At 32.6% G+C, this 26,786-nt stretch overlaps 3 protein-coding genes across 3 annotated transcripts; all 3 read left to right on the top strand.

The window, feature by feature from the left end:
* The first annotated feature begins 3,678 nt into the window (after positions 1–3,678).
* On the top strand, positions 3,679–10,234 carry LOC147400022 (copper transport protein ATX1-like). Its single transcript, XM_086445625.1, has 3 exons — positions 3,679–3,820; positions 8,135–8,210; positions 9,764–10,234. The coding sequence occupies exons 1-3, from the start codon at positions 3,812–3,814 to the stop codon at positions 9,937–9,939; spliced, it is 261 nt and encodes an 86-aa protein (XP_086301751.1). The 5' UTR covers positions 3,679–3,811; the 3' UTR covers positions 9,940–10,234.
* A 3,701-nt stretch (positions 10,235–13,935) lies between these two features.
* Positions 13,936–18,944, top strand: LOC147400021 (histidine-containing phosphotransfer protein 1-like). Its single transcript, XM_086446635.1, has 6 exons — positions 13,936–14,092; positions 14,753–14,880; positions 15,003–15,071; positions 16,326–16,397; positions 17,710–17,782; positions 18,653–18,944. The coding sequence occupies exons 1-6, from the start codon at positions 14,033–14,035 to the stop codon at positions 18,689–18,691; spliced, it is 441 nt and encodes a 146-aa protein (XP_086302761.1). The 5' UTR covers positions 13,936–14,032; the 3' UTR covers positions 18,692–18,944.
* A 2,188-nt stretch (positions 18,945–21,132) lies between these two features.
* LOC147400020 (histidine-containing phosphotransfer protein 2-like) lies at positions 21,133–26,407 on the top strand. Its single transcript, XM_086446634.1, has 6 exons — positions 21,133–21,279; positions 21,944–22,071; positions 22,195–22,263; positions 23,561–23,632; positions 24,941–25,013; positions 25,975–26,407. Exons 1-6 carry the CDS (start codon positions 21,220–21,222, stop codon positions 26,011–26,013), a joined length of 441 nt encoding a protein of 146 aa, XP_086302760.1. The 5' UTR covers positions 21,133–21,219; the 3' UTR covers positions 26,014–26,407.
* The last annotated feature ends 379 nt before the right edge of the window (positions 26,408–26,786 follow it).

Raw genomic sequence — 26,786 nt, 5'->3', positions numbered from 1 at the left:
AGAGAACACGTACATCTTATGAACAACGACAATTTTCTTTAATTGGGATGATCTCCTCATGTTGCTACTTTTACATTAAATTTACACGAAACATCAATAGAAATAAGAAAAAGTCATTCGCTACTGACGATAGAGATTTTCCACAAAGTAACCTTCAATCTACTAAAATTATTTTATTAACCGTTTTCTTTCGTAAAGCGTTACGTTATCACTTAAAAAAGTAGGATTGAAAATAGGCTTTTTGTCTAGTTCTCATTTGAGCTATTTGTCAAGTAAGATCAAAAGTAGGCTTCCTGTCTAGTTCTCATTTGAATTATTTGTCAAGGGACGATGATAAGAAGAGAAGTATGAGAAGTTGATCTACACACAACTTTTTGATGAAAGCCTCTGTGTGTAAGGAGTTTTTCCTTCAATTCGTTCGGTTCGATGATGATTTTCAGTCGAGTGTTATGTTACTAAAAAAAAAAATGTGCTAAGCTGATGAGTCAACAACATGATACCATGTGATCAACAAAGAAATTAGTAAAATCCAAACACTTAATTATTCTATTTTTTTTAATACATGTGACATCATGTCATTGATTCATCAACTATATGCACAGATTTTTTGTTTTGGTTTTTTTTGTTTTTGTTTTTAATTGACAACAAATTCCTATTAAAGAATGCAGTTTAGAATTGACGAGGTAATTTATTTTAATGGTAACTAACCAATGAAAGGGTCTTTAAGGCTTTTAAATTTCCGAATGACAACACATCTTAACCATCCAATTATTTTTCAGATAGGCCTAATGTGGGGTAGTGTGTAAAGGACAAAATTTATTCTATCTACTACCATCTTATAAATCCAGAGGACATATTTTTTTGGCTTGTCAACTAAAAAATAATATTATTTAGTCAATAATTTATCATTCTAAATAAATTAAATTTGCCGTATAACATAAATAAATATAAATTAAAATTTTAATAACAATAAGTTTCCCATATCTCTGCCTTTATCTCATGAATCATGTCCTTTCAACTGGCTTAATTTATAGACCAAATTACTATTGGATGTGACGTATTTAGATTATAATTATTGATACTCTCAGGTTATATATATATATATAAGACAAAACACGTTGTAGCTTTATGAGTAGCTTTATGTGTATACGGATCCTAATCCATATATATATATATATATATATTTTATCATCATGAATATTGTTGAATCTTTGTTTTCTGAGTTTATGATATTTCAAAATTGACTCTTTAATTGACAAATAGATCAATTTTGCATTGTTTTTCCATCTTTCAGCAATAATTTCACTAAAGCACACATATGATATGTGATCATTTAAATAATTTTGTTTCATATAATTAAAATTAAAATTTATTTTTAATTATTTTTGTAGTCGATTAAATTATTTGTTACCATATTTTTAAAAATAAATAGTCTTATATGATCAAGGAGTTTTAGCAAAATTTTCCTCAAAGTTTTATGCAAGGGCCAAAAAGGGTTACTTTTCTTCTTAATATAGAGGAACTCGTGTTTTTGATTAAAAATGCCTTCACTTACAATTTTTTAATAAATCCTTATAAAATATTCATCAAAATTATAATTTCCTTCCTCTACACCATTTATGCGATCTGATAAAGGAGAAATTTTCATTCTCTCTAGCAAAATCTACCAAACAATCATTAAAGTTCATTAATGAGCCTCTGCCTTTGAGAAACAATTGTGAAACTTGTAGATTTGTTCACTCTTGTGTTCGATCCACGATCTATCGGAGTTTTCTGCCAATAATTATAACTCTTTTTTATTTTTCTATCATATGTTTTCAAGTTATTTACATATATTCTTATGGAACTTGATATATCTATCACTCAATCTTATTTTACATGGAAAATGGTTGCAAAACACTCGATGCTCTTACAAAATTTTAAAAGTTTAGATCCTAAAATTTATCCAATGTCGAGGCTCAACATTACCTTTCATCAAACATCGACAAATAGCTTTCACAAAATGTTGTAATATTTTACAAACTAACTTTTAAAATTTTTACAGAATCATTAACATTTTTGCTACCATTTTGTATGTAAAATAAAATTAGAGGAGAAATATGTCAAGGTCCTTAAGAATATGCAAACAATTTGAAAATATATTGAAAGAAAAATAGGAGAGAGAAATAATCATTGGTGGAAAGCTCCGATAGATCATGGATCGTACATGAAATTGGACATATCTACACGTTTTGTGATCTTTTCTCAAAGACTTTTGAATGAACTCCAATAATTATTTGGTGGGTTTTTATAAAGAAAATGTAGAACTCTCTCCTTTATTAGATCATATAAAAGGTTGCGAGGGAGGAAGTTATGATTTTTATGAATATTTCATAAGAATTTATTAAAAAATTATAAGTGAGTGTATTTTTGACAAAACACTTGAGTCTCTTTAGCAAATTATCCTATTTTGACTATTAAAAAAAAAGTGGCTTTTTTTTTCATTGCATCAAACTTATGATTTTTTTTTTTTTTACTAGAAGTCCTATAATCAATTAATAATTTTTTTTTTAATTATAATTAAATTATTTTCAAAAATTTTCTCAAAAAATTATCCTTATTACCATAATTAAATATCAAGTGAGGGAAAAATTATCATATAGTATTGATAAATTATTTTTTAAGTGTTGACAAACTATTCATACTTGTGATAGCTCTCAATACTTGTAATACTTTTGATATTTTGATATCATGGCAAGTAAATTTCTAATATTTTAATAAAGAGTAATGATATTTTTTACTCCTCCACGTGGCATACTCAAATTAGTCTTCTGACGCGGTATATGTTTAAATCATAGATCTTTATTTCTTGGGATACATAATTATATATTTTTATGGAGATGTGAAGATGTGTATCCCAAGGCATAAAATCTACAGTTCTAACACATGCCACTTCAGGAGAATATTTTGATTATGCCACGTGTGTGGGGCGGGGGTGCGGGGAGTCTGGTTATCACGACTCTTTAATAAAATATTAAAATGATAGGTAAAATATTTTTAAACGTTTTTATTATTATTATAAATATAATCGTATTATTCGTGTCCTATGTCTGGTGCAACGAACCTAGACATACTTTAGGACTTCCCCACGAGAAAGATTATTCTAATTTTATTACAAAAGTCCCACGCTTCTGGCGCACGATATATGCATCTTTGCTACTCTACGCTTCTGGTGAAACGTTCAACCAACCTACTCAGAGTCAAAGTAGTGAATATTTAAGATATCCTCTCGTACTTTCAAACTGGTGACATACCCCTTGACCTCAATCTTCTCATAAAGACTAATATAAAATCACCTAAATACCCACATCTCCAAACTTTGATTGAAAACATCCTATTTTTTTTTCTTCAAAAATAAAAGCCAAACCTCTTGGACAGATTTTCTTTAAACTATTTGACTTCATTTTCTTTCAAGAACCCGTTATTTTCAACTTTAAAAAAGAAAAGCATCCGATCTGTTCTTGAGTTTTAAAAATCATTAAAATTGGAATTTTTTTTTTTTTTTATAGAAAAAAAAAAAGATGAAGAGGATTTTAAGAAAGAGACTGAAGATAAGGGCATTTAAGTCATTGTGATTGATATATATATTAAGAAGAATGAGATCAAGGGATATCTAAAATATACACAAAAATACGGAGGAGTATTTTTTAAATAATAACCCATTTATTATTCTATTTCGTATTCACCCACTCAAATAAAAACCGAAACCTAGGGAGGCCTTGGTCGCGGCAATTGTTCTCTCTCGTGGATTCTCTTTTATCTTTCGATCGATATGGCTCAGGTATTCTTTCCCTGATTTCTCATCTATTGGTCCATCTTTTAGTCTTCTGCCCTAGCTAGGGTTTTGAATTTCAGTCTTAATTTCTATAGATTTGTAGTTGATTATATCTAAATTTGAGTTTTAATTTCTTCTGTTTTACGGAGAATCTTAATATCTGTATCTTGTTATCTTTCTCTACGTGTTGTTTATTATGTAATTTTCATGGATCTTGCACCAAATTTAGGGTTGTAGAATTTGAAAATCAATCACGTTACATGAGAATTCTCATGGATCTTCGCGTATATGCAAATTGAAAAACTGTATGCAAGACACATAGGGATTTGAGCATCCAATCCAAATAGAGCAATTTTATCTCAAATAATTTAGATGGGTTTGATTTACGGAGCATGGTGGTTCGTAGATTTATGTGTAAATCCTTGAAGGTTGTTTAGATTTTAAAATTCTTTGTTTTTTGGGTAGATTCTTGGATTAGTGGTTGTTTGGGTGGATTTATTTACTCTGAGTTTTATGCTTGTATTGGGTTAGTCCATTTTCAATGCTTTTTCTGGTTATAGAACACGGATGGCTGGCGATGATCTTTTAGTTTATTAAGCTTTAGAAAATAATTTACTGGTTTAGGTAGGTGTGTGTATTCTTAGGATCTTCTTTTTTCTCTGTTGATTGGGTACTGGGGTCATGAATCTAGAAACTGAAAATTATTCATTTTTTCTGAAGCCTTTATTTCTGAAAAATGAATACTGGGAAAAGTTTTGTAGATGAAAAACAGAACCTATCTACCCTTAAAAGGAAAAGAAAAGACATGTTTGCTCAAATTTCATTTTGAGGACTTTGGGGGACGTTTTGAAGTGTACAAAGGGCATCTTGGAAACAAAATGAATCTAAAACCAAATTTGTCACATATTCAAAAGTCAAAACAGTGCCTACTTATTCTTTTTTTTTTTTTGGTGGGGTGGGTGGGTAGGGGTTGTCTGTCCACATGCATCCTTAAAAATTCAATTATTTTGGGTGAAAAAGTATATTGAGTGGGTCCTTCCACTTTACCTGTGCAAAGGTATTTTATTTTCTTTGTCATAAAGAGGGCAAGAGACTTCATGGTAATTGTCCACTCATAGTTGAAAGTAGGGTTGCAACTTGTTCAGTTTGAAGTCAAATTGGAACCGAACTGACGTTGGTTGGTTCTACTAAATAAGAACTAGAACCGAACCAAACCAAACCAAACCGAACTAAAGTCGGTTTGGTTCTACGGGTAGCCAATATCCTATAAATTGTAAGTAATATTTTTCAATAAAAAAATATATATATATATAATAATATAAAATTTCATACAATAAATCACTAATCTATCCATAAAAAGTCATTAGTTTATCCATAAAAGATAATTAATCTATGTCCTAACTCCTAAATAATTCATAATAACTATTATATATGGGGATGGTTCAGCAGTCCTAAAGTTTGCCAAGTTTGGTGCCAAACATTTTTCACAATATGGGTTAGAAGCTTTGGAATGAGCTGATTTTTTGTGAGGATGATCTCTATGATGAGGAGATCATCCTCACCAAAAATCAGCCTATTCCAAAACTTCTAACCCCATCAAAAGTGATTTACAAAAATTGGACGGTCCACGATTCTTCAACTTGTAAACTAGGGTTAGAAGTTTCAAAATGAGCTGATTTTTTGTGAGGATGATCTCTTCACCATAGAGATCATCCTCACAAAAAATCAGCCTATTCCAAAACTTCTAACCCCATCAAAAGTGATTTACAAAAAATGTTTGGCACCAAACTTGGCAAACTTTAGGGCTGCCGAACCGCTCCCATTATATATATATGGGGGCGGTTCAAGGGCCATATGTAAAAACATATGAAAAAACAATGGTTTTTCAAAATATGGGTTAGAGGTTTTGGATTGAGCTGATTTTTTGCAAGGATGGTCGCTATGATGAGAAGATCATCCTCACAAAAAATCAGCTCAATCAAAAACTTCTAAATCCATCAAAAGTGATTTACAAATTAGTGACAGAAGTTGGCAAAAAATCGACGGTCCATATTCTAAATCACTTTTAATGGGGTTAGAAGTTTCAGATTGGACTGATTTTTTTTTCGGATGATCTTCCCATCATGGAGATCATCCTCACAAAAAATCAGCTTAATCCAAAATTTCTAACCCATATTTAAAAAATTTATTAATGTTACATTGTTTTTACATATGTTTTCTCATATGTCCCTTGAACCTGACCCTATATATATATTTCTTTATTTATTTCATAGGGATTCAATTCTCTGTTTGGTTTGGTTCTATACAAGCTTGATCCGAAAACCAAACCAATTGATTGGTTCTCCATTTTTGTAACCTGGAACTGAACCGCAACATCTTCCAAACCGAACCAAACCACCCCAAAGCTATCGGTTTGGTTTGGTTCTCGGTTTGAAATGGACCAAGTTGCACCCCTAGTTGAAAGTATTGAGTTGGTGTCTGGAAGGTCACTTGTGAACCCAAGAGTGACCTATCTTTTTTTTTCCTTTTAACACTTCTTTATGTATATAATGATTTGTGAACTATAGCTTAGAATCTGTATGGAAATCGGGGAAGTTTTTCTTATATTAATGTTGTGAAGAATTTTTTTCTTATCATGCAAAACAAAGATACAGTTAGATAGACCAAGTGTTTTTCTCTTGTTAGTATCAGTGCTTCTGTCTTGCGCTGGAAAATATGTGATTCCATAAAATTTCATACTTGGGCTGGCCCATATGGAATTTAGGACCTATTTTGTATGCCTCTCAAAATACTAATCATGGAGAAAAGGCCCGTCTTAATGGTTTTTGGACCTGATTTCAGGAAAAAATATGTTTTGGTTGAAAACTCGTTTTTGATACAAATTACATTAAAAAATAAGAACTTAGCCATTTTCTCTTCGAAATTTATGGGTTGTGATGTTACCACACTTATATATATTATGACTATACCCCAGACTTATATGATGACTTGACATCATCTTATTATAAAATCAGAACATCAGTGAAATCATTAATTTTTAAATGTTATATTACACAATTTACTGAAGGTTCCATTATTTTGAAGAACCTCTCCTGCTTTTGATGAAAATCATACCCCATGTGTATCAAACTGGATGACATACCCCTCTACTTTGGTCTTCCAGGAGAGACTAGTGTAAAATGATTGAAATGTCACCCTCTTCATCCTTTGAAAAGATCCTTGATTTTTTCCCCCCAAAATCCACTTTCTTCGACTACTAAGATAAAAAAGAATTACTTCTGCTTCAAGCTAAAGATTCTATCTCCTTCGACCATTAAACCTCAATAACAAGTTAGGGTTTTGTGGGAATTGCAAACAATGGATTTTTTAAAAGAAAAGTCAAGGATTTTTGCCATGAAGGTTGATGACGGAGAAAAGTTTGACAAGGCTCAATAAGTTAAAAAAAGTTATCATAGAAGTTGAAGACAATGGGTTTTTGGGGAACCTATTAAAATAATTGGATTCATGTTGCTGGCCTTGATATTTGGGATAACATAGTTGACTATGAGTATTATGTAATGGAATATTCGGCTTCTGTCCTTTCTGCCACCATTTCATATCTCATGTCATGCAATACATAGTGGTTTTCATTCATAGATGATAATTAGGACATGATACTAGAATCTAGTTGTACCTTTATATTGTTTCTCACCTGACTCAAATGTTGGTGTTGTGACCATAGTCGCCAAAGTCGCTGACTTTTTAAAAAAATTGTGTTTAAATCGAGCGATTTTAAAGACTGGCGATTAAATCACGACTTTTTGAAGAAAAAAAAATTCATGATTTAATCCTGACTTTTTGAAAGAAAAAAAACAAAAACTCGATTTAATCCCGATTTTTTGAAAAAGTCATGATTTAAACACAAAAAAATGTGATTTTTTGTTTTTTATTTGCTAAGCAAGCTATTTTAAAAGGGTTTTTTTCAAAGACCATTTATTCTTCAGTTTAAAATAAGATTTGATGATATAAATAATAATATCACTTGGTAGAAAAAATATATATTGTCTATAATACTATTTCGATTTTTTCCCGATTTTTTTGTTTTTTTTCGACTTTTTCCCTTGCCAACTTATTCCTTAACCCCGACTTGGTGACTATGGTTGTGACGGCAAAAGTTCATATATATTATTTTATTTTGAATTTGTATTATGATCTATGGATTCTTGGGATAATAGAGGAGTTCTAACTCTGAAGGAAATCTCAACGCAATAGGTAGGAAACAGATTTAGTTCTTACTCCTTTATTTTTAGTATAAAATTCATTCCAATTTCTGATTTGCAGACAGTGGTGCTCAAGGTCGGTATGTCCTGCCAAGGTTGCGTTGGGGCTGTGAAGAGGGTTCTTGGAAAAATGGAAGGTTTTGAACATCTTACCTCTAGTGTGTCTTAAGTTTCACATTGATCTAACTTTCCTTTGTAGGATGACTTTGATTGATTCCTTGTTATGAAATTGAATTTACTTGATGGAAATGCCTTGATGCCATTGGTTTTATTCTTTTTGGTTACTAGGGCTATCGATGGATTGGATTAGACCTGAAATCCAATCCATTCCGATGCAATAACTTTGGATCTGGATTGAGGATTTGGGTTCCAATAAAGTTCTGATCCAATAACCTATCAGATCGGTTTTGGACCATGTCCCAATCTGATAGGGGCTGATCCAATAAACTGAAGAAGTATATTAATTATATTACATTTTTTTTTTTAAATATATGAATTTTTTTTAGATCTTGTATATCATATTGGGTTTGATCTGATTGTTGTTGGATTGGATTTGGAGCCTAATACTGAGAAGAGATCTGATAAAAACCTGTTTTGATAAGCTTGGAGATCCACTTATCAGAAAAAGAAGATAAGATTGGATATCCAAGCTTATCGGACTGGTTCCGAGCCGGATTTGATCTGTATCAGATAAGTACCCAATCAGCCAACTATTGACAGCCCTAATTGTTATGCTCATGATAAACTATTGAAAAAGTTAAATTAGGCAGGACCAAACAATTCTTAGTTTCCTTCCTGATTTTATATCAACCCATTTTCATTTTCTAGCTGTGCACCTAGTTTAGGCCAAATCAAATAGATATATAATATTATCCTCTGTTCACTCTTCGTGGCCAAAATTTTGTTTAGTAGACTTACTTGATTCTTGAGAAGATTCGTTGGCTTCAACTTTGTGCAATAGTCTTAGTAACTTTTATCTGGACTCATCTCTCCTAAGCCTGAACTTGTGATGCTATGATACCTGGTTCATGGGTTTGTGTGGTTCGAATTTGGGTTCGCAGTTCGCCACTCTAGAACAAACCTGGTTCTCAGGAGTGTCTAGAAATGATGATATTTGAATATTGAAGTGAAGAGTAAGGTTAAAAAGAGGTTGAAGGTGGACATTTTTGGGAAGAAAAAATCAAGATTTTTTAATTACAGGACGAAGAGAGGGCATTTGTTGATTTTTCATTGGTCTATTAATAAAGACCAAGGTAAAAGGGGCGCAAACAGTCTCAAATATTATCAAAACATATAGATGGTTATGTAAACATAACTCAGATAAGTAAGCTAAACAGAGTTTGCTACATTTCACGAATGGAGTGCAAACTGATTCGATTCGAACCGGCTCATAGTTCGCTACAGCTGGAATGAATTAGGTAACCCGAGGTTGACCTGCGCATTTTAAAATCCTGATTTCAGTTTTTCGGACTTTGCAGAAGCCACGACAGTTAACACTCGCTTGCTCCTTAGACCTAGACTTAAATAGTTAGGTTTTGTTAAACATTAATATCAAATATTCTCTGGTTCCCAAATCTTTCATATGTGTGGGTATTTTCTTTAACCTATTGCAAGTTGTGGATATGAATTCAAACCTTGTGGCTATGGTATCCGGATTGCTGGTATACAGTATTTATGTAGTGTCTTACAGGTGTGGAGACCTTTGACATAGATTTGGAGCAGCAGAAAGTGACGGTGAAGGGCAATGTGGAACCAGGGGTGGTTCTGCAGACTGTTTCTAAGACAGGAAAGAAGACTTCCTTCTGGGAAGCAGAAGCATCAGCAGCTTCAGAAACTGAACCAAAACCTGTGGAGACCAAAGCATAGCCTACTGAAGCTGTCGCTGTTCCATGATATATTACTCCAATTGCTTTGGTAACCTAATGGTTGTCTTCTGGTGATCTTGCTAATATTTGTTTTCAACAGATTTCAGTAGTTTTAAAAGTTTCATATAGTTTTTCTGTCTTGTGATATTATGTGTGCTACATATAAACAATAAATGTGGTTTACATTACAGTGATGCTTCCCTTAAAATTTCAAGTAGTGTATTAGTCTGTAAGATACTGAAATATCTGTAATTGGTGTTCCACGTAGCTTATATATAGTAATCTGGATTGTTCAATCTATCTTGTTGGGGATGAAGTTGCATTCATATTGCCAATCTCAAATAGTTGGAATGATGCATAGTGCACTTTTGTTCATTAAATATGCTAACATTCTAGATAACATTTTGTCCTAAATTGCAAAAAAGGTTCTGAATGGGCTGATTTTTTGCGAAGATGATCTCTATAGTGAGATCATCGTCACAAAAAATCAGTCAATTCTAAAAATTCTGACCTTATGAAAAGTGGTTACAACTAACGGTAAAGAATGAACTGTCCACGATTCTTCAACTTGTAAATTGGGGCTAGTAATTTCATAATGGGCTGATTTTTTGTGAGGATGATACCCTCCATGGATATCATTCTCATAAAAAATCAGGACATGTGGTCTAGAACCTTGTAAAAGTTTTTTTTTTCAAGTTTAGTCGAGATAGAGTAGGCAAAACAAAAATAAATAAATGATATTGATAGCTCTCTAAGCTATAAGATATTTTTGAACTTGGCATTATAGCTCTCCGTCTTTAGGAAACAAGAACCTACTAGTTACATAAGTTATCCCATCTAAATACAAAGTCCTCGAAAAAGAATTTGGAGAAGTCCTTGCTTAGTTTCACTTAAAAAAATAGCAGTCCTAAAATCTTCAAGTACATCGAAGGCAAATTGTTCTCTTTGCTTTGGAATTTCTTGTTGTTTTTCTTTTTTCAAAGACCCCAAGCTATGGTTGAAAGAAGCATAGTCCAAAGTTGTCTTTTTCAATGAGAGAAGATGTTGTAAGTCCACCCTTCTAGCATCATAAGGAAGTTCTTAGGAAAAACCCAATACATATGAAATAAATATAAAAAAGACAACCAAATTCCTCGAGAAAAAGAGCAATGAAGAAGAGTGTGATCCATAAATTCGCCGCCACTCTTACAAATGAGACAAAACTTATGAGTGATTGGATTAAATAACCAATCAAATCATTGGTTGATGTAATTACATTTGGGTTAATTTGTGGGATTCAATTTTTATGTTCAACCTTGAACATCTCATCGTTTACAACATGAATTACCAGGGTATCTAATCTTGTTCGCTCCCCATACTTTCACACCTCAGCGTAATAGGGACTCAAAGAGTTGCCTTTGCTTTTGACGTAATTGTCGAGCATCAATGATGTGTGTTACATGCCAAAGAGTCTTCTTGGTTAGATTTCAATTAAAGCAAACGGAAATCACATCCCCTAAGTTAGCATGTCTCCACTCAATTTATAGGCCAAATCTTATATAATCCTAACTTGGCAATTTGCTTCTATAAACAATGGTGTTCAATTGATGATTATATTCATTTCTGAGATTCTCTTTGATGAACCTGATTCATCATCCCATTCAAAATCTAGACCTGGCAGAACGAAGGTAAATTAAGTTGTTTACCGCGACACAAAAGGGGAGAAAGTAACGACTGTTCTAGTTTAGGTTCGAACCAATAGTTGTACCAGTCAAAATTCAGACATTGTTTTATGTCATAAGCCTTCTCTGTGATTTTAACTTATTTCCCAAATATACCACCGTTGACCTCACCCTTCTTAGTAGACTAATGAAAAAATGATCCAAATGTCCTAGTCTTCAATATCTAGCTCAAAACTCTCAAATTTTTTTCTCAAAGCCAATCATTTTCAAGGTCTTCCAACTTTATGATATAGTTTTAATTTTAATCAGTTTTATCTTTAATTCATCAATTTTCTAATTAGCATTAAATCCGAGAACCGAATCAATCCGAAGCCTTTTTAGAAATCAGATTGAGTTAGTCCGATGATCCCGAATTAGTATAATAGAACCGAACCAATCCGAGAACCGAACTAATCTGAAGTCTCTATTAATATATATATATATATATATTATAACTAATTTTTTATATGCTTTAACAATAGATTTCAAAAAAGAAAAGATTTTCTCCTAACGAATTTTAACTTCTTTCCTATTTCATTTTATAAGTGTTTTGTGTTACACACTTACATCATATTTGAATATGATTCTAATATTTATTTTCTTTCACATTTCATTAATTATGGATTTCTAAATTATAAAAATTTCTCTATTGATCACTCCCCCACTAGAAATATCCATGGAATTTTTGGTGTATAGGTAGACCGATATAACATCAGACTAAGGATTTGTTATTTTTATGTTATGTGTGATACTTTGTTTATATTGAAATAATAAGTATGTTGATATTTTGTTTATGCGTGATGCTTTGTTTAATATTTATTTTACTTAGTTTTAAGTTTTAACTATTTTAATTTTCTTATTGAAAATAATAAGTATGAGAATCAAGATCCAATCCGAACTAAAGTTGGTTTGGATTGATTTGGTTTCAAATTTGTAGGATCGATCATGTTTGATTCGGTTTCAATTTTGTCAAAATCCGAACCATGTGCACCCCTAATTAACACTTAAGAGAAAACCCTAAAATTTTCTTCCAAAAATTTCATTGTTTTCTACTTTCCTAAAAATTTTGTTTTATTTTTTTTTTTCAAAATCGGTCGTCTTCAAATTCTTCAACCTCGTTGTTGAATTAACTTAAATCCATTCAAGCTTATCTTCATCCATCATTTTCAATCCGTCTTAATCCACGGTAAAAAAAATTAGAATTTTCTTTTCATTATTTTGCATTTGTGCAAAAATTCGATCTTGCTTTACGGTTTAAAGGTTGACATAGATAGAATCTTAAGGATGAAGATGAGGTTTAAAAAGTTTATCCATAGATATTGAAGATGACTGGTTTGAAGTTTTTTTCACTAGAGTTGAAGACAAGGGCATTTGGGCATTTTCCATTAGTCTATTAAATAATATTCATCAAAATGTAGGGGGACATGTCTAAATCACCCTATTTTTAATGTACTTTTTTGAAGAAAAACTAGGCCCACTGGAAAAGAGTAGCTTCAAACGGTGACAATCTAAATTAATAACTCATTTTGTTTCCTTTTATAAATGACAATTTAACGGAGAGAGAATATTTTCAGAAGGTCCATATGGCTCATCATTGTCTTCATTGAATTACAATAACAAATATCCATTTTTGAACAAGTTCGATAAGTAATATTAATAGAAGTTAATTGTTTTCCTAGAAAATGTTTTCCTCTATTTCAACAAAATTTTCCTTTTCTGAGATAGATTTATTTCACCCTAGTACAATGAGAGTCTGTTTGTTTATTGAAAAATACATTCAAAAAGAATTTTTTGTGTGCTTTTGTTTGGATATATATTTTCATAGTAAAATTAATTTTTCAAGAGAAAAGATTTTCTTCCTGAGGCAGGAAATCTTTCTCAGATACTAACAAAATCCTTTCACACTTTTTGAAAATTTTCTCTTGCAATTGAAGACACCAACCATTTTTCTGAAAATAAATTTTCAATGGAATCAATTTTTTTATTTTTATTTTGCCAGTAAGCATGACCAGTTGGATAAAAACTAGAATTAATAAGTGCATTTAAAAAATTTATTTTTATTTTTTATAAATACATCCTTGTGCAATGAATTAATTACTCATGTACCCATTTCTTAATTTTTTAAGAGAACTAAAGCTACTTAACGGCTTTGCCAGGTGGACGTTCACATATTTTTCTTAGAACCTTTAAAGTTTTAAAATTAGACTTTTAAATCTCCCTCGTTTCTCAGAAAACAAAATTTATAAATAGCAGACATATAATGACAAGTGTTACTCTTTCAGTGCTATTCATTCACTATTCCATCTTCACTCTCCTTTAAAACCCCCTCTTCCCCCACTCTCAGTTCGCATCAATTAGGGTTTTTTCTGAGTCTCTCTCGATTTCTGATCGAAAATGTCTCTACCTGATCTCAAACAACAGCTTAAGAATTTCATTTTGTCCTCATACGGAGAGGTAACCGATTCTCCTCAATTTGGCATGGAAATTGATTTGTTAGAGTTTTCTTGTATTTTTTTTAATGTATTTATGTTTCTAGTTTTGATCATCTGTATTTGTTTTGATTTGATCATTTTAAAGTGGTTTTTTGGTTAGTTTGGTTTATGATCTTTGTTTTGAAGTTTGCTTCTTTGATTTTTTAATGTATTTGTGTTTCTACTTTTGATCATCTGTACTTGTTTTGATTTGATTACTTTAAACTGATTTTTGGATTTATTTTGTTTATGATCTTTGTTTTGGAGTTTGTTTTTTCGATTTTTGAATTCATCCTTGTTCTTAGTTTTGATTTGATTGCTTTAAGGTGAGTTTTAGATTAATTTGGTTTATGCTTGTTTTCTTTGATTTTGTTAGAATATTTATAGTTTCTTTTGACCATCTTTTTTATTTTCTTTCTTATGAGTATGTGGTTAATTTGGTTTTTTTTTTCTTTGATTTTGCTTTCACTTTGTAATTGCTACTTTTGATTTGACTTGGATAAGGCATTTAGTTTTCTTTGGGAATCGAAGTTGTATAGTTTCTTAGATCCATTTTTGTTCAATTGGATTCTCCATTTTTGAAACCTGTAAATGAGTGATTGATGGAGTGGTTATTGATGCATGTTGATCTTGTTCCATGTAGGGGGTTTTGGACACACAATTCGAAGAACTTCCGCCCTTGCAAGAAGAAAAAGCTGGGTTCATCCCAGATTTGCTCGCTACGTATTGCAACAGCACAGAAATGATTTTAACAGAGATGCAACGATTTCTGTACTGTGGAATTTCCTCTTGTTGACCAGTGTTTATGTTTATTAATGCTTTTGTTAGCTAGTTTCTGGACTTCCTTTGGGCTGTTTTCGAATATTTTTGTATCCTTTTTTTTTTTTTTGCAGAGAGGGGCCAAACATAAATTACTCAAATGCGAATGATTATGCTCGTCAATTGAAAGGAAGTAGCATGTGGTAATATGTAAAATCCATTTGATATGTGTTAGATACTTGAATAGGATCTGTTTAGTCTAATAAAAATGGAGAGAATGCATGATGAATACTTAGGTTACAAAGTTTGCATGTTCAATGTATATAGTGACTTACGTGTTGAACATGTACTTAGGGATCAAGAACAACCATTTGACGAGCCTCGCCTACAAGCCTAGTTCAGATCTAGATTTTTGCTGTTATTAGTAGATTTTCATTTCTCCCCACTCTCTTCGATATGCAAAAGATATTTCACAAATAATCCAAAAAAAAAGTTTTGTGTTGGATAATAGGAATCACTAATTGGATTAATTTATGATAAGGGAGATTCCAGTGGTGGTGGCTCCTGTGGTTGTGGGCACATATGGCATTATCTTGGATTAGTATCTCTACAGTGGCTAAAATCCATAACCATTAAAATAGGATATTATTACTAATGTTATAGCTAGACCTTATGAAAATTTTAATAATTATTAATTTCAGAGAAATAGTAAACCTTGCAACATTAATGTTGGTTTTGCCACAACGTGAAAAAAAGCCTATATTTGACAGCCCAATGCCGTTGAAATATTCATTGCCAATTTTGTTTTTAGACAGACCAAAACCATCAAATTAGTGGAGGATGGGAGAATTTTGATGGCTCTAAGCGGTCGAATTGGGGGACAAAAAATTTCTATGGCCAGGGAACATCGAAATTTGGTTTCTAAAATTTGTGGGCAAGCCCATCGAATTTTCTTGTCAAAATTTTCAGTTTTCACCTAGAGCTAAGACTGGATGCTTCTTTTTAGGATGATTTTTGTGGTCATTTAATTAACTTAGAATTCATTAATGGATTCATATGAATGCACGGGAGAAGAGTTCCATAGGTGAATATCTCCTTTTAGACCTTTACATTTCCTGGAATTGGTAGCCATTGACATCATACATAGTACGACGAAAAAGAAAACAAAATTCTTTCATTACAAAAATCATGTATCCAAGGGATTAGGATAGAGGAGTTTTTTTCTAACTTTCAAGTACTTCTTAAAAGAGAGTTGTGAATACTTAATTTCTACACTGTTAGATTTCTTTTCTCTTATGTATTGTAAAAAGCAAATAACATCCCCACTTATCGAAGCACTCCAAAAATGCTTTCCATGCATGCTTTTTCCAAGACCGGCCTTCTAGATTTATCATTCTGCTCAATTATTATTAAGTAATCAGTATTGAGGCTTACTTACGTTGGTATGTTCATTGCAGTATTGGTGCTCGAAAGGTGAAAGCTGCCTGCGTTGAATTCAATCAGGCCTTTGAGAACCATAACTATGATCAGTAAGAAGAAAGCTTCAAACATACATTTACCTTTAATATTGTTTCCTCATATGTCTTCTCATTTACACTCCCCGTCTGATCTTTTAGTTTCATTTCACAAACTGCCATTATTAAAATTTTCTTACATGATATTTCATGAGTGCTTCTCTTACTTATATGTATCATTTCTCACGAATATCCCAGTCTTAGATGCATTGTTTCTTATGAATCTCCCTGTCTTTCCTTTGTTCATGATACTTTTCTAAGGGATCATTGTCATTTTCTTCAGTTTTCCAATCATTAGAACCTTATCCCAACTATTTGAACTTCTCATTTGTTTATCTTTTGATGCATGTTCTTTATTTTTTACCTTTATTTTCTTTTGAAATGAAATTATATGACATGCATTTTTTAGTGGCTGAAGTTTTGTTGCCCCATTGAAATTATATGACATGTGTTCTTGAATCATTATTCTGTAGTCAATTTGTTTGTTGGGTTGAGAGCTAATTGCATGTGCTTGGCATTTACTTGTTATTTCTTGTTGTCTTGAATGTCAAATTTTCAGCAATCAATTTCCCTCTATAAGAATCCTAGACATATCACAACAAAGTAAATATAAATTCATGCCCCATTTGGAATGTTTCGATTGAGACTTTTTTGGTTTTCTAACCAAACATTGCTTTGAAACAATATACTAAACCCTTTACGTATATAAGAGCCATGCCAATGTTGAAGTCATACCTTAGATTCTTAGGAAGGATGTGAATTCTAAAACTTCCATGTTGCACCCATACACTCCTCAAATCTAAGATCATTTTTTTGTTTTCGTTTTTGCTTATCATGTGTATCCCTACCCTTCAGGTGAGACTAATCCCATGGTCACACGCACCTAACCCTCTGAAAGTCCAAAGTGTAGTATTTGAGTTGAGAGTCAACCTGACCCTGGAGGGTGGCCCCAAGGAATTAATTGCTTCGTGGGGCTAGACCAACCCCTTGTGGTTCTCAAAACTAAGATCATGGCTAGTCAACTAGTTTGAATTATTTGAACAAATATTTCATGCTTTTTTATGATAAATGTGTATGCTTTGTGGTACCTTCAATCAGCCAAACTACCACCTTTGCTTTATATACTAATTTTAGTGTACTACCACCATTTTTTGTAAACACAAGAATTTGTCCAAAATGTTAAATGTGTTTATGATCTTCTCCTTATTGCTTTTTTTTTTTTCTTTTTTTTAATCTCCTTTTCTTCTTTGAAACTCTTTGTATTTACATCTATTTTATTTATTTTTAGATAATATTCCTATCTAAAAATGGAGACGTTATTCCTCAGGTGCATTCACTGTTTCAACCAGATCAAGGATGAATTCCATATTATACAAGGCAAATTCCTTCACATTGCTCAGGTAACACTTAATTAGTGTGAACTTAATTCTCTCTAGAAGTTTATGATGCGGTTTGCGTGCAACTTGGAGCATTTCTGTTCATTGCACTTGTTTCTGCTTATAGATAACATAACTCCTGTTATTTTTGTAAGAGTTTTTTTTAATCCTTTAAGTGGAAGTGTAGGTTACATGTTGATTAAAATTTCACAGAATAGTGTTGTTGTAGCAACTACATGGGAGTGCTCATGGTGCACATACATGGATCAACATTTGAGATCCATGCTTTAAAATGGTCCAATTGAATGACAGTGACTTTAACCATATGGTCTATATGACATTCTTCTGTACAGACATAACAAGGCACATAAATGGGTTTTTTGACAGCTGCTATATTGGCAACCGAACTTTTACTTAGTAGATCTCAATTCCTTAAATTATTTATCACACCCCATGTTCACACATTACAAATTGAGGTTTGGCTCAAATTATAATCTCAACATTACAACACTCTATAACCCGTGCTCAAACAATTTCAGTAGTTGTTTAACATTTTTATTAGGTACATTTAAAATCCTAAACCCAAAAAAAAAAAAAAACTCTAGTAAAAGAACGACAGAGCTTCTATTGGCACCCCAACTTTTAGTTATTCCCAATCATTCATTTATCTTTAGTTTTAATTGAGGTGCAATAAGTAAAAGTTGGGGTGCCAATAGCAGCTCTCTTTCTTCAACTTAACTCTCCAAGTGGTCACCAATCTCTTGATTGCTTCAACTTTGTCTTCTTGTTGTGCTCTAGCAGAAATGACACATCTGCTTCAAAAAAAAAAATGTTCCTTTTCTTTCTTTCTATTTTTGGTGTTTTCTTGTTCTTATTGTGGCCTTTGGTGTGCAGCTGGAGCGCCGCATCCTCAATCTTTCTACCACGCCTTAGAAGTATGAGAAGATGGTCGGGTTTCTACATCTTGTACTCTAGGTGTGCCGGGAGAAAGTATATTAGAGTACTCTTGTAGTCTCTTGTTCTTCCTTCTTTATGATAAGTTATCTAGAGAGTCGGGAGTGCAAGTAAAAAGAGGAAGTTTTGTTTGTGTGGTGTTTGGTAACTATCGCAGTACATTTTAAATTATATATGATGCTTTGTGATTGGTGATATTCTGTAATGGATTGATTGATGACTTTAGACCCAATGGCCCATAGTTAAAAATACTCGAGTTTCAATGGCCAAAAATAACAAATTAGGCTGCTTTTGGGTTTGTAGGTTCACCCAAGGATGGGCAGAAATATATGTGGTCAGTGGGCTAAGCGTGCGGGTGCCACATGACATTTTTTAGGCCGTTGGGTCATAATAACAATGTTGTTCCATCCGTCGTGGACTCTGATTCTTTGGTGCAAAAAGCGTACTAAGATTTTGGAAAGGAAGGGTGGTGATCTCCTCTGTTGAGTGAGGGCATATTTCTTCAAATACTTTGGCAACCATGTCTCTTCTTTATTGTCGTTGAAGTTGATTTGAATGTTCATGAAAATATTAAGGAAATTTAGACATACATACATCTTGGTATTATATTGGCTAATATTTGAGATACCCCCTTGGTCTTATAATGATGAAATTCTAAGTAGATAGTGGTTTTCCGCGAGGGATAATAGAATTTTATGATAAAATACCCACATCTTCAATCTCTTGTTCCCCCCATAAATTCTTCTTCTTCATCCTTCGTTTTGGTAACAAGATTCCAACTTGTTCTAGACAAGATTTGAATAATTATTCAATGTTTGCTGTTTCTTTTTTATCTTTTAAATCAATTTGAGAAGTAAATAAATAAAGTTATTACCACCGTTGACCTCACTATTCTTAGTAGACTAATGGAAAAAAGATCCAAACGTCCTAATATTTAATATCTAGCTCAAAACTCACAAATTTTTTCTCAAAGCCAATCATTTTCAAGTTCTTCCACTTTATGATATTGTTTTAATTTTAATCAGTTTTATCTTTAATTCATCATTTTCTAATTAGCATTAACACTTAAGAGAAGACCCTAAAATTTTCTACCAAAAATTTCATTGTTTTCTACTTTCCTAAAAATTTTGTTTTATTTTTCTTTCCAAAATCAGTCATCTTCAAGCTCTTCAACCTCATTATTGAATTAAATTAAATCCATTCAAGCTTATCTTCATCCATCATTTTCAATCCACCTTAATACACGGTAAAAAAAAATTAGAATTTTCTTTTCATTATTTTGCATTTGTGCAAAAATTCGTTCTTGCTTTATGGTTTAAAGGTTGAAATAGAAAGAATCTTAAGGATGAAGATGAGGTTTAAAAAGTTTATCCAAAGAGATTGAAGATGACTGGTTTGAAGTTTTTTTTCGACTGGATTTGAAGACAAGGGCATTTGGGCCTTTTCCATTAGTCTATTACAAAGACTCAGGTCAAAAGGTAGTAAGTCATCACTTTTTAAATAAGGGGTATCTCTAATATTCACCAAAACGTAGGGGGACATGTCTAAATCACCCTATTTCTAATGTACTTATTTGATGAAAAGCTAGGGCCCACTGGACAAGAGTAGATTCCAACAGTGACAATCTAAATTAATAACTCATTTTGTTTCCTTTTATAAATGATATTTAATGGAGAGAGAATATTTTCAGAAGGTCCATATGGTTCATCAATGTCTTCATTGAATTAAAATAATAAATATCCATCTTTGGACAAGTTCAATGAGTAATATTAATTGAAGTTAATTGTTTTCCTAGAAAATGTTTTCATCTATTTCAACAAAATTTTCCTTTTCTGAGATAATTTTATTTCACCCTAGTACAATGAGGGTCTGTTTGTTTATTGAAAAATATGTTCAAAACAAATTTTGTGTGTTTTTGTTTGGATATATACTTTCATAGTGAAATTAATTTTTCAAGAGAAAAAATTTTCCTACCATGGCAGGAAAGCTTTCCCAGATACAACAAGATCCATTCACTCTTTTGAAAATTTTCTCTTTGAAATTGAAGACGGGCAACCATTTTTATGAAAATAAATTTTCAGTGGAATCAAATTTTTTTTTCTTTTGCCAGTAAGCATGACCAGTTGGACACCGCTAAAATTAATAAGTGCATTTAAAGAATTTGTTTTTCTTTTTTATAAATACATCCTTGCACAATGAATTAATTGCTCATGTACCCATTTATTAATTTTTTTTAAGAGAATTAAACCTACTTAACGGCTTTGCCAGGTAGGCGTTCACATGTTTTTCTTAGAACCTTTAAAGTTTTAAAATTAGACTTTTAAATCTCCCTCGTTTCTCAGAAAACAAAATTTATAAATAGCTGACATATAATGACAAGTGTTACTCTTTCAGTGCTATTCATTCACTCTTCTCTCTTCACTCTCCTTTAAAACCCCCTCTCCCCCCCACTCTCAGTGCGCATCAATTAGGGTTTTTTCTGAGTCTCTCTCGATTTCTGATCGAAAATGTCTCTACCTGATCTCAAACAACAGCTTAAGAATTTCATTTTGTCCTCATACGGAGAGGTAACCGATTCTCCTCAATTTGGCATGGAAATTGATTTGTTAGAGTTTTCTTGTATTTTTTTTTAATGTATTTATGTTTCTAGTTTTGATCATCTGTATTTGTTTTGATTTGATCATTTTAAAGTGGTTTTTTGGTTAGTTTGGTTTATGATCTTTGTTTTGAAGTTTGCTTCTTTGATTTTTAATGTATTTGTGCTTCTACTTTTGATCATCTGTACTTGTTTTGATTTGATTACTTTAAACTGATTTTTGGATTTATTTTGTTTATGATCTTTGTTTTGGAGTTTGTTTATTCGATTTTTGAATTCATCCTTGTTCTTAGTTTTGATTTGATTGCTTTAAGGTGAGTTTTAGATTAATTTTGGTTTATGTTTGTTTCTTTGATTTTGTTAGAATATTTATAGTTTCTTTTGACCATCTTTTTTATTTTCTTTCTTATGAATATGTGGTTAGTTTGCTTTTTTTTTTTTTTCTTTGATTTTGCTTTCACTTTGTAATTGCTACTTTTGATTTGACTTGGATAAGGCATTTAGTTTTCTTTGGGAATCGAAGTTGTATAGTTTCTTAGATCCATTTTCGTTCGATGGGATTCTCCATTTTTGAAACCTGTAAATGAGTGATTGATGGAGTGGTTATTGATGCATGTTGATCTTGTTCCATGTAGGGAGTATTGGACACACAATTCGAAGAACTTCAACGCTTGCAAGAAGAAAAAGCTGGGTTCATCCCAGATTTGCTCTCTACGTATTGCAACAGCACGGAAATGATTTTAACAGAGATGCAACGATTAGTGTACTGTGGAATTTCCTCTTGCTGACCAGTGTTTATGTTTATTAATGCTTTTGTTAGCTAGTTTCTGGACTTCCTTTGGGCTGTTTTTGAATTTTTTTGTATCCTTTTTTTTTTTTTTTGCAGAGAGGGGCCGAACATAAATTACTCCAATGCGAATGATTATGCTCGTCAATTGAAAGGAAGTAGCATGTGGTAATATGTAAATTCCATTTGATATCTGTTAGATATTTGAATAGGATCTGTTTGGTCTAATAAAAATGGAGAGCATGCATGATGAATACTTAGGTTACAAAGTTTGCATGTTCAATGTATATGGTGACTTACGTGTTGGACATGTGCTTAGGGATCAAGAACAACCATTTGACGAGCCTTGCCTACAAGCCTCGTTCAGATCTTGATTTTTGCTGTTATTAGTAGATTTTCGTTTCTCCCCACTCTCTTCGATATGCAAAAGATATTTCACAAATAATCCAAAAAAAGAGTTTTGTGTTGGATAATAGGAATCATCTAATTGGATTAATTTATGATAAGGGAGATTCCAGTGGTGGGGGCCTCCTGCTGTTGTGGGCACATATGGCATTATCTTGGACTAGTATCTCTACAGTGGCTATGATCATCAGTTCTTGGGAAATTACTGATAAACCACATTTCCTTCAAAATCCATAACCATTAAAATAGGATATTATTACTAACGTTATAGCTAGTCCTTATGAAAATTTTAATAATTATTAATTTCGGAGAAATGGTAAACCTTGCAACATTAATGTTGGTTTTGCCACAACGTGAAAAAAGCCTATATTTGACGGCCCAATGCCATCGAAATGTTCATTGCCAATTTTGTTTTTAGACGGTTCGAAACCGTCAAATTAGTGGAGGATAGGAGAAATTTGATGGCTCTAAGTGGTCAAATTGGGGTACAAAATTTCAATAGCCATGGGCCATCGAAATTTGGTTTCTAAAATTTGTGGGCTTCTCCCATTGAATTTTCTTGTCAAAATTTTCAGTTTTCACCTAGAGCTAAGATTGGATGCTTCTTTTTAGGATGATTTTTTTGGTCATTTAATTAACTTAGAATTCATTAATGGATTCATATGAATGCACGGGTGAAGAGTTCCATAGGTGAATATCTCCTTTTAGACCTCTACATTTCCTGGAATTGGTAGCCGTTAACATCATACAGAATACGAAAAAGAAAACAAAATTCTTTCATTAGAAAAATCATGTATCCAAAGGATTGGGATAGAGGAGCTTTTTTCTAACTGTCAAATACTTCTTAAAAGATAGTTATGAATACTTAATTTCTACACTGTTAGATTTCTTTTCTCTTATGTATTGTAAAAAGCAAATAACATCCCCACTTATCGAAGCACTCCAAAAATGCTTTCCATGCATGCCTATTCCAAGACCGACCTTCTAGATTTATCATTCTGCTCAATTATTATTAAGTAATCAGTATTGAGGCTTACTTACGTTGGTATGTACATTGCAGTATTGGTGCTCGAAAGGTGAAAGCTGCATGTGTTGATTTCAATCAGGCTTTTGAGAACCATAACTATGATCAGTAAGAAGAAAGCTTCAAACATACTTTTACCTTTAATATTATTTCCTCATATGTCTTCTCATTTACGCTCCCCGTCTGATCTTTTAGTTTCATTTCACAAGCTGCCATTATTAAAATTTTCTTATATGATATTTCATGAGCGCTTCTCTTACTTAAATGTATCGTTTCTCACGAATCTCCCTGTCTTAGATGCATTGTTTCTCATGAATCTCCGTCTTTCCTTTGTTCAAGATACTTTTCTAAGGGATCATTGTCATTTTCTTCAGTTTTCCAATCATTAGAACCTTATCCCAACTATTTGAACGTCTAATTTGTTTATCTTTTGATGCATGTTCTTTATTTTTGACCTTTATTTTCTTTTGAAATGAAATTATATGACATGCATTTTTTAGTGGCTGAACTTTTGTTGCTCCATTGAAATTATATGACATGTGTTCTTGAATCATTATTCTGAAGTCAATTTGTTTGTTGGGTTGAGAGCTAATTGCATGTGCTTGGCATTTACTTGTTATTTCTTGTTGTCTTGAATATCATATTTTCAGCAATCAATTTCCCTCTATAAGAATCCTAGACATATCACAACAAAGTAAATATAAATTCATGCCCCATTTGGAATGTTTTGATTGAGACTTTTTCAGTTTTCTAACCAAACATATCTTTGAAACGATATATTAAACCCTTTACGTATATAAGAGCCATGCCAATGTTGAAGTCACACCTTAGATGCTTTGGAAGGATGTGAATTCTAAAACTTTTATGTTGCACCCATACACTCCTCAAATCTAAGATCATTTTTTTGTTTTTGTTTTTTGCTTATCGTGTGTATCCCTACCCTTCGGGTGAGACCAATCCCGCGGTCACACACAACTAACCCTCAGAAAGTCCGACGTGCAACTGGTTGAGTCAACAGTCAACCGGACCCTGGAGGGTGGCCCCAAGGAATTAATTGCTTCGTGGGGCTAGGCCAACCCCTTGAGGTTCTCAAAACTAAGATCATGGATAGTCTGTAATAATTTGAATTATTTGAACAAATATTTCATGCTTTTTTATCATAAATGTGTATGCTTTGTGGTGCCTTCAACCAGCCAAACTACCACCTTTGCTTTATATACTAATTTTAATGTACTACCACCATTTTTTGTAGACACAAGAATTTTTCCAAAATGTTAAATGTGTTTATGATCTTCTCCTTATTGCTTTTTTTTTTTTTAATCTCCTTTTTCTTCTTTGAAACTCTTTGTATTTACTTCTTTTTAATTTTTTTTTTTAGATAACATCCTATCTAAAAATGGAGACGTTATTCCTCAGGTGCATTCACTGTTTGAACCAGATCAAGGATGAATTCCATATTATACGAGACAAATTCCTTCACATCGCTCAGGTAACATTTTATTAGTGTGAACTTAATTCTCTCTAGACGTTTATGATGCGGTTTGCGTGCAACTTGGAGCATATCTGTTCATTTCACTTGTTTCTGCTTATAGATAAAGTAACTCCTGTTATATTTGTAAGAGTTTTTTTTAGTCCTTCAAGTGGAAGCGTAGGTTACCTGTTGAGTAAAATTTCACCGAATAGTGTTGTTGTAGCGACTACATGGGAGTGCTCATGGTGCACATACATGGATCAACATTTGAGATCCATTCTTTAAAATGGTCCAATTGAATGACAGTGACTGTAACCATATGGTCTATATGACATTCTTTTGTACAGAAATAGCAAGGCACATAAATGGGTTTTTTGACAGCTGCTATATTGGCAACCGAACTTTTACTTATTAGATCCCAATTTCTTAAATTATTTATCACACCCCATGTTCACATTACAAATCAAGGATCGGCTCAAATTATAATCTTAACATTACAACACACTATAAGCCGTGCTCAAACAATTTCAGTAGTTGTTTAACATTTTATTAGGTACATTTAAAATCCTAAACCCAAAAAAAAAAAAAAAAAAACTGTAGTAAAAGAACGAGAGAGCTTCTATTGGCACCCAACTTTTAGTTATTCCCTATCATTCATTTATCTTTAGTTTTAATTGAGGTGCAATAAGTAATAGTTAGGGTGCCAATAGCAGCTCTCTTTTTCCAACTTAACTCTCCAAGTGGTTACCAATCTCTTGATTGCTTCGACTTCGTCGTCTTGTTGTGCTCTAGCAGAAATGACACATCTGCTTCAAACAATTTTTTTTTTTCCTTTCCTTTCTTTCTATTTGTGGTGTCTTCTTATCCTTACTGTGGCCATAGCAGAAATGACACATCTGCTCCAAACAATTTTTTTTTTCCTTTCCTTTCTTTCTATTTGTGGTGTCTTCTTATTCTTACTGTGGCCATTGGTGTGCAGCTGGAGCTTCGCATCCTCAATCTTTCTACCGCACCTTAGAAGTGTGAGAAGATGGTCGATCGGGTTTCTACATCTTGTGCTCTAGGTGTGTCGGGAGAAAGTATATTGGAGTACTCTTGTAGTCTCTTGTTCTTCCATCTTTATAATAAGTTATCTAGAGAGTCGGGAGTGCGAGTAATAAGATGATGTTTTGTTTGTGCGGTGTGTTTGGTAACTATTACAGTACATTTTAAATGATATATGATGTTTTGTGATTGGTGATATTCTGTAATGGATTGATTGATGACTTAAGACCCAATGGCCCATAGTTAAAAATACTCGAGTTTCAATGGCCAAAAATAACCAATTAGCGAGGTTGATTTTGGGTGTGTAGAACACCCAAGGGTGGGCAGAAATATATGTGGTCAGTGGGCCAAGCGTGCAGGTGCCATGTGGCATTTTTTTGGCCGTTGGATCATAATAACAACGTTGTTCCATCCGTCGTGGCCTCTGATTCTTTGGTGCAAAAAAGCGTGCTAAGATTTTAAAAAGGAAGGGTGGTGACCTCTGTTGACTGGGGGCATATTTCTTCAAATACTTTGGCAACCATATCTCTTCTTTATTGTCGTTGAAGTTGATTTGAATGTTCATGAAAATATTAAGGAAATTTAGACAGACATACACCTCGGTATTATATTGGCTAATATTTGAGATACCCCCTTGATTTTATAATGATGAAATTCTAAGTAAATAGTGGTTTTCCGCGAGGGATTAATAGAATTTTATGATAAAATACCCACATCTTCAATCTCTTGTTCCCCCCACAAATTCTT

This window comes from Akebia trifoliata, chromosome 6, assembly GCF_017979445.1.
Source record: "Akebia trifoliata isolate Shusen 1 chromosome 6, ASM1797944v1, whole genome shotgun sequence".
NCBI lineage: Eukaryota > Viridiplantae > Streptophyta > Magnoliopsida > Ranunculales > Lardizabalaceae > Akebia > Akebia trifoliata.
This window is presented reverse-complemented; position numbering and strand designations above follow the sequence as displayed.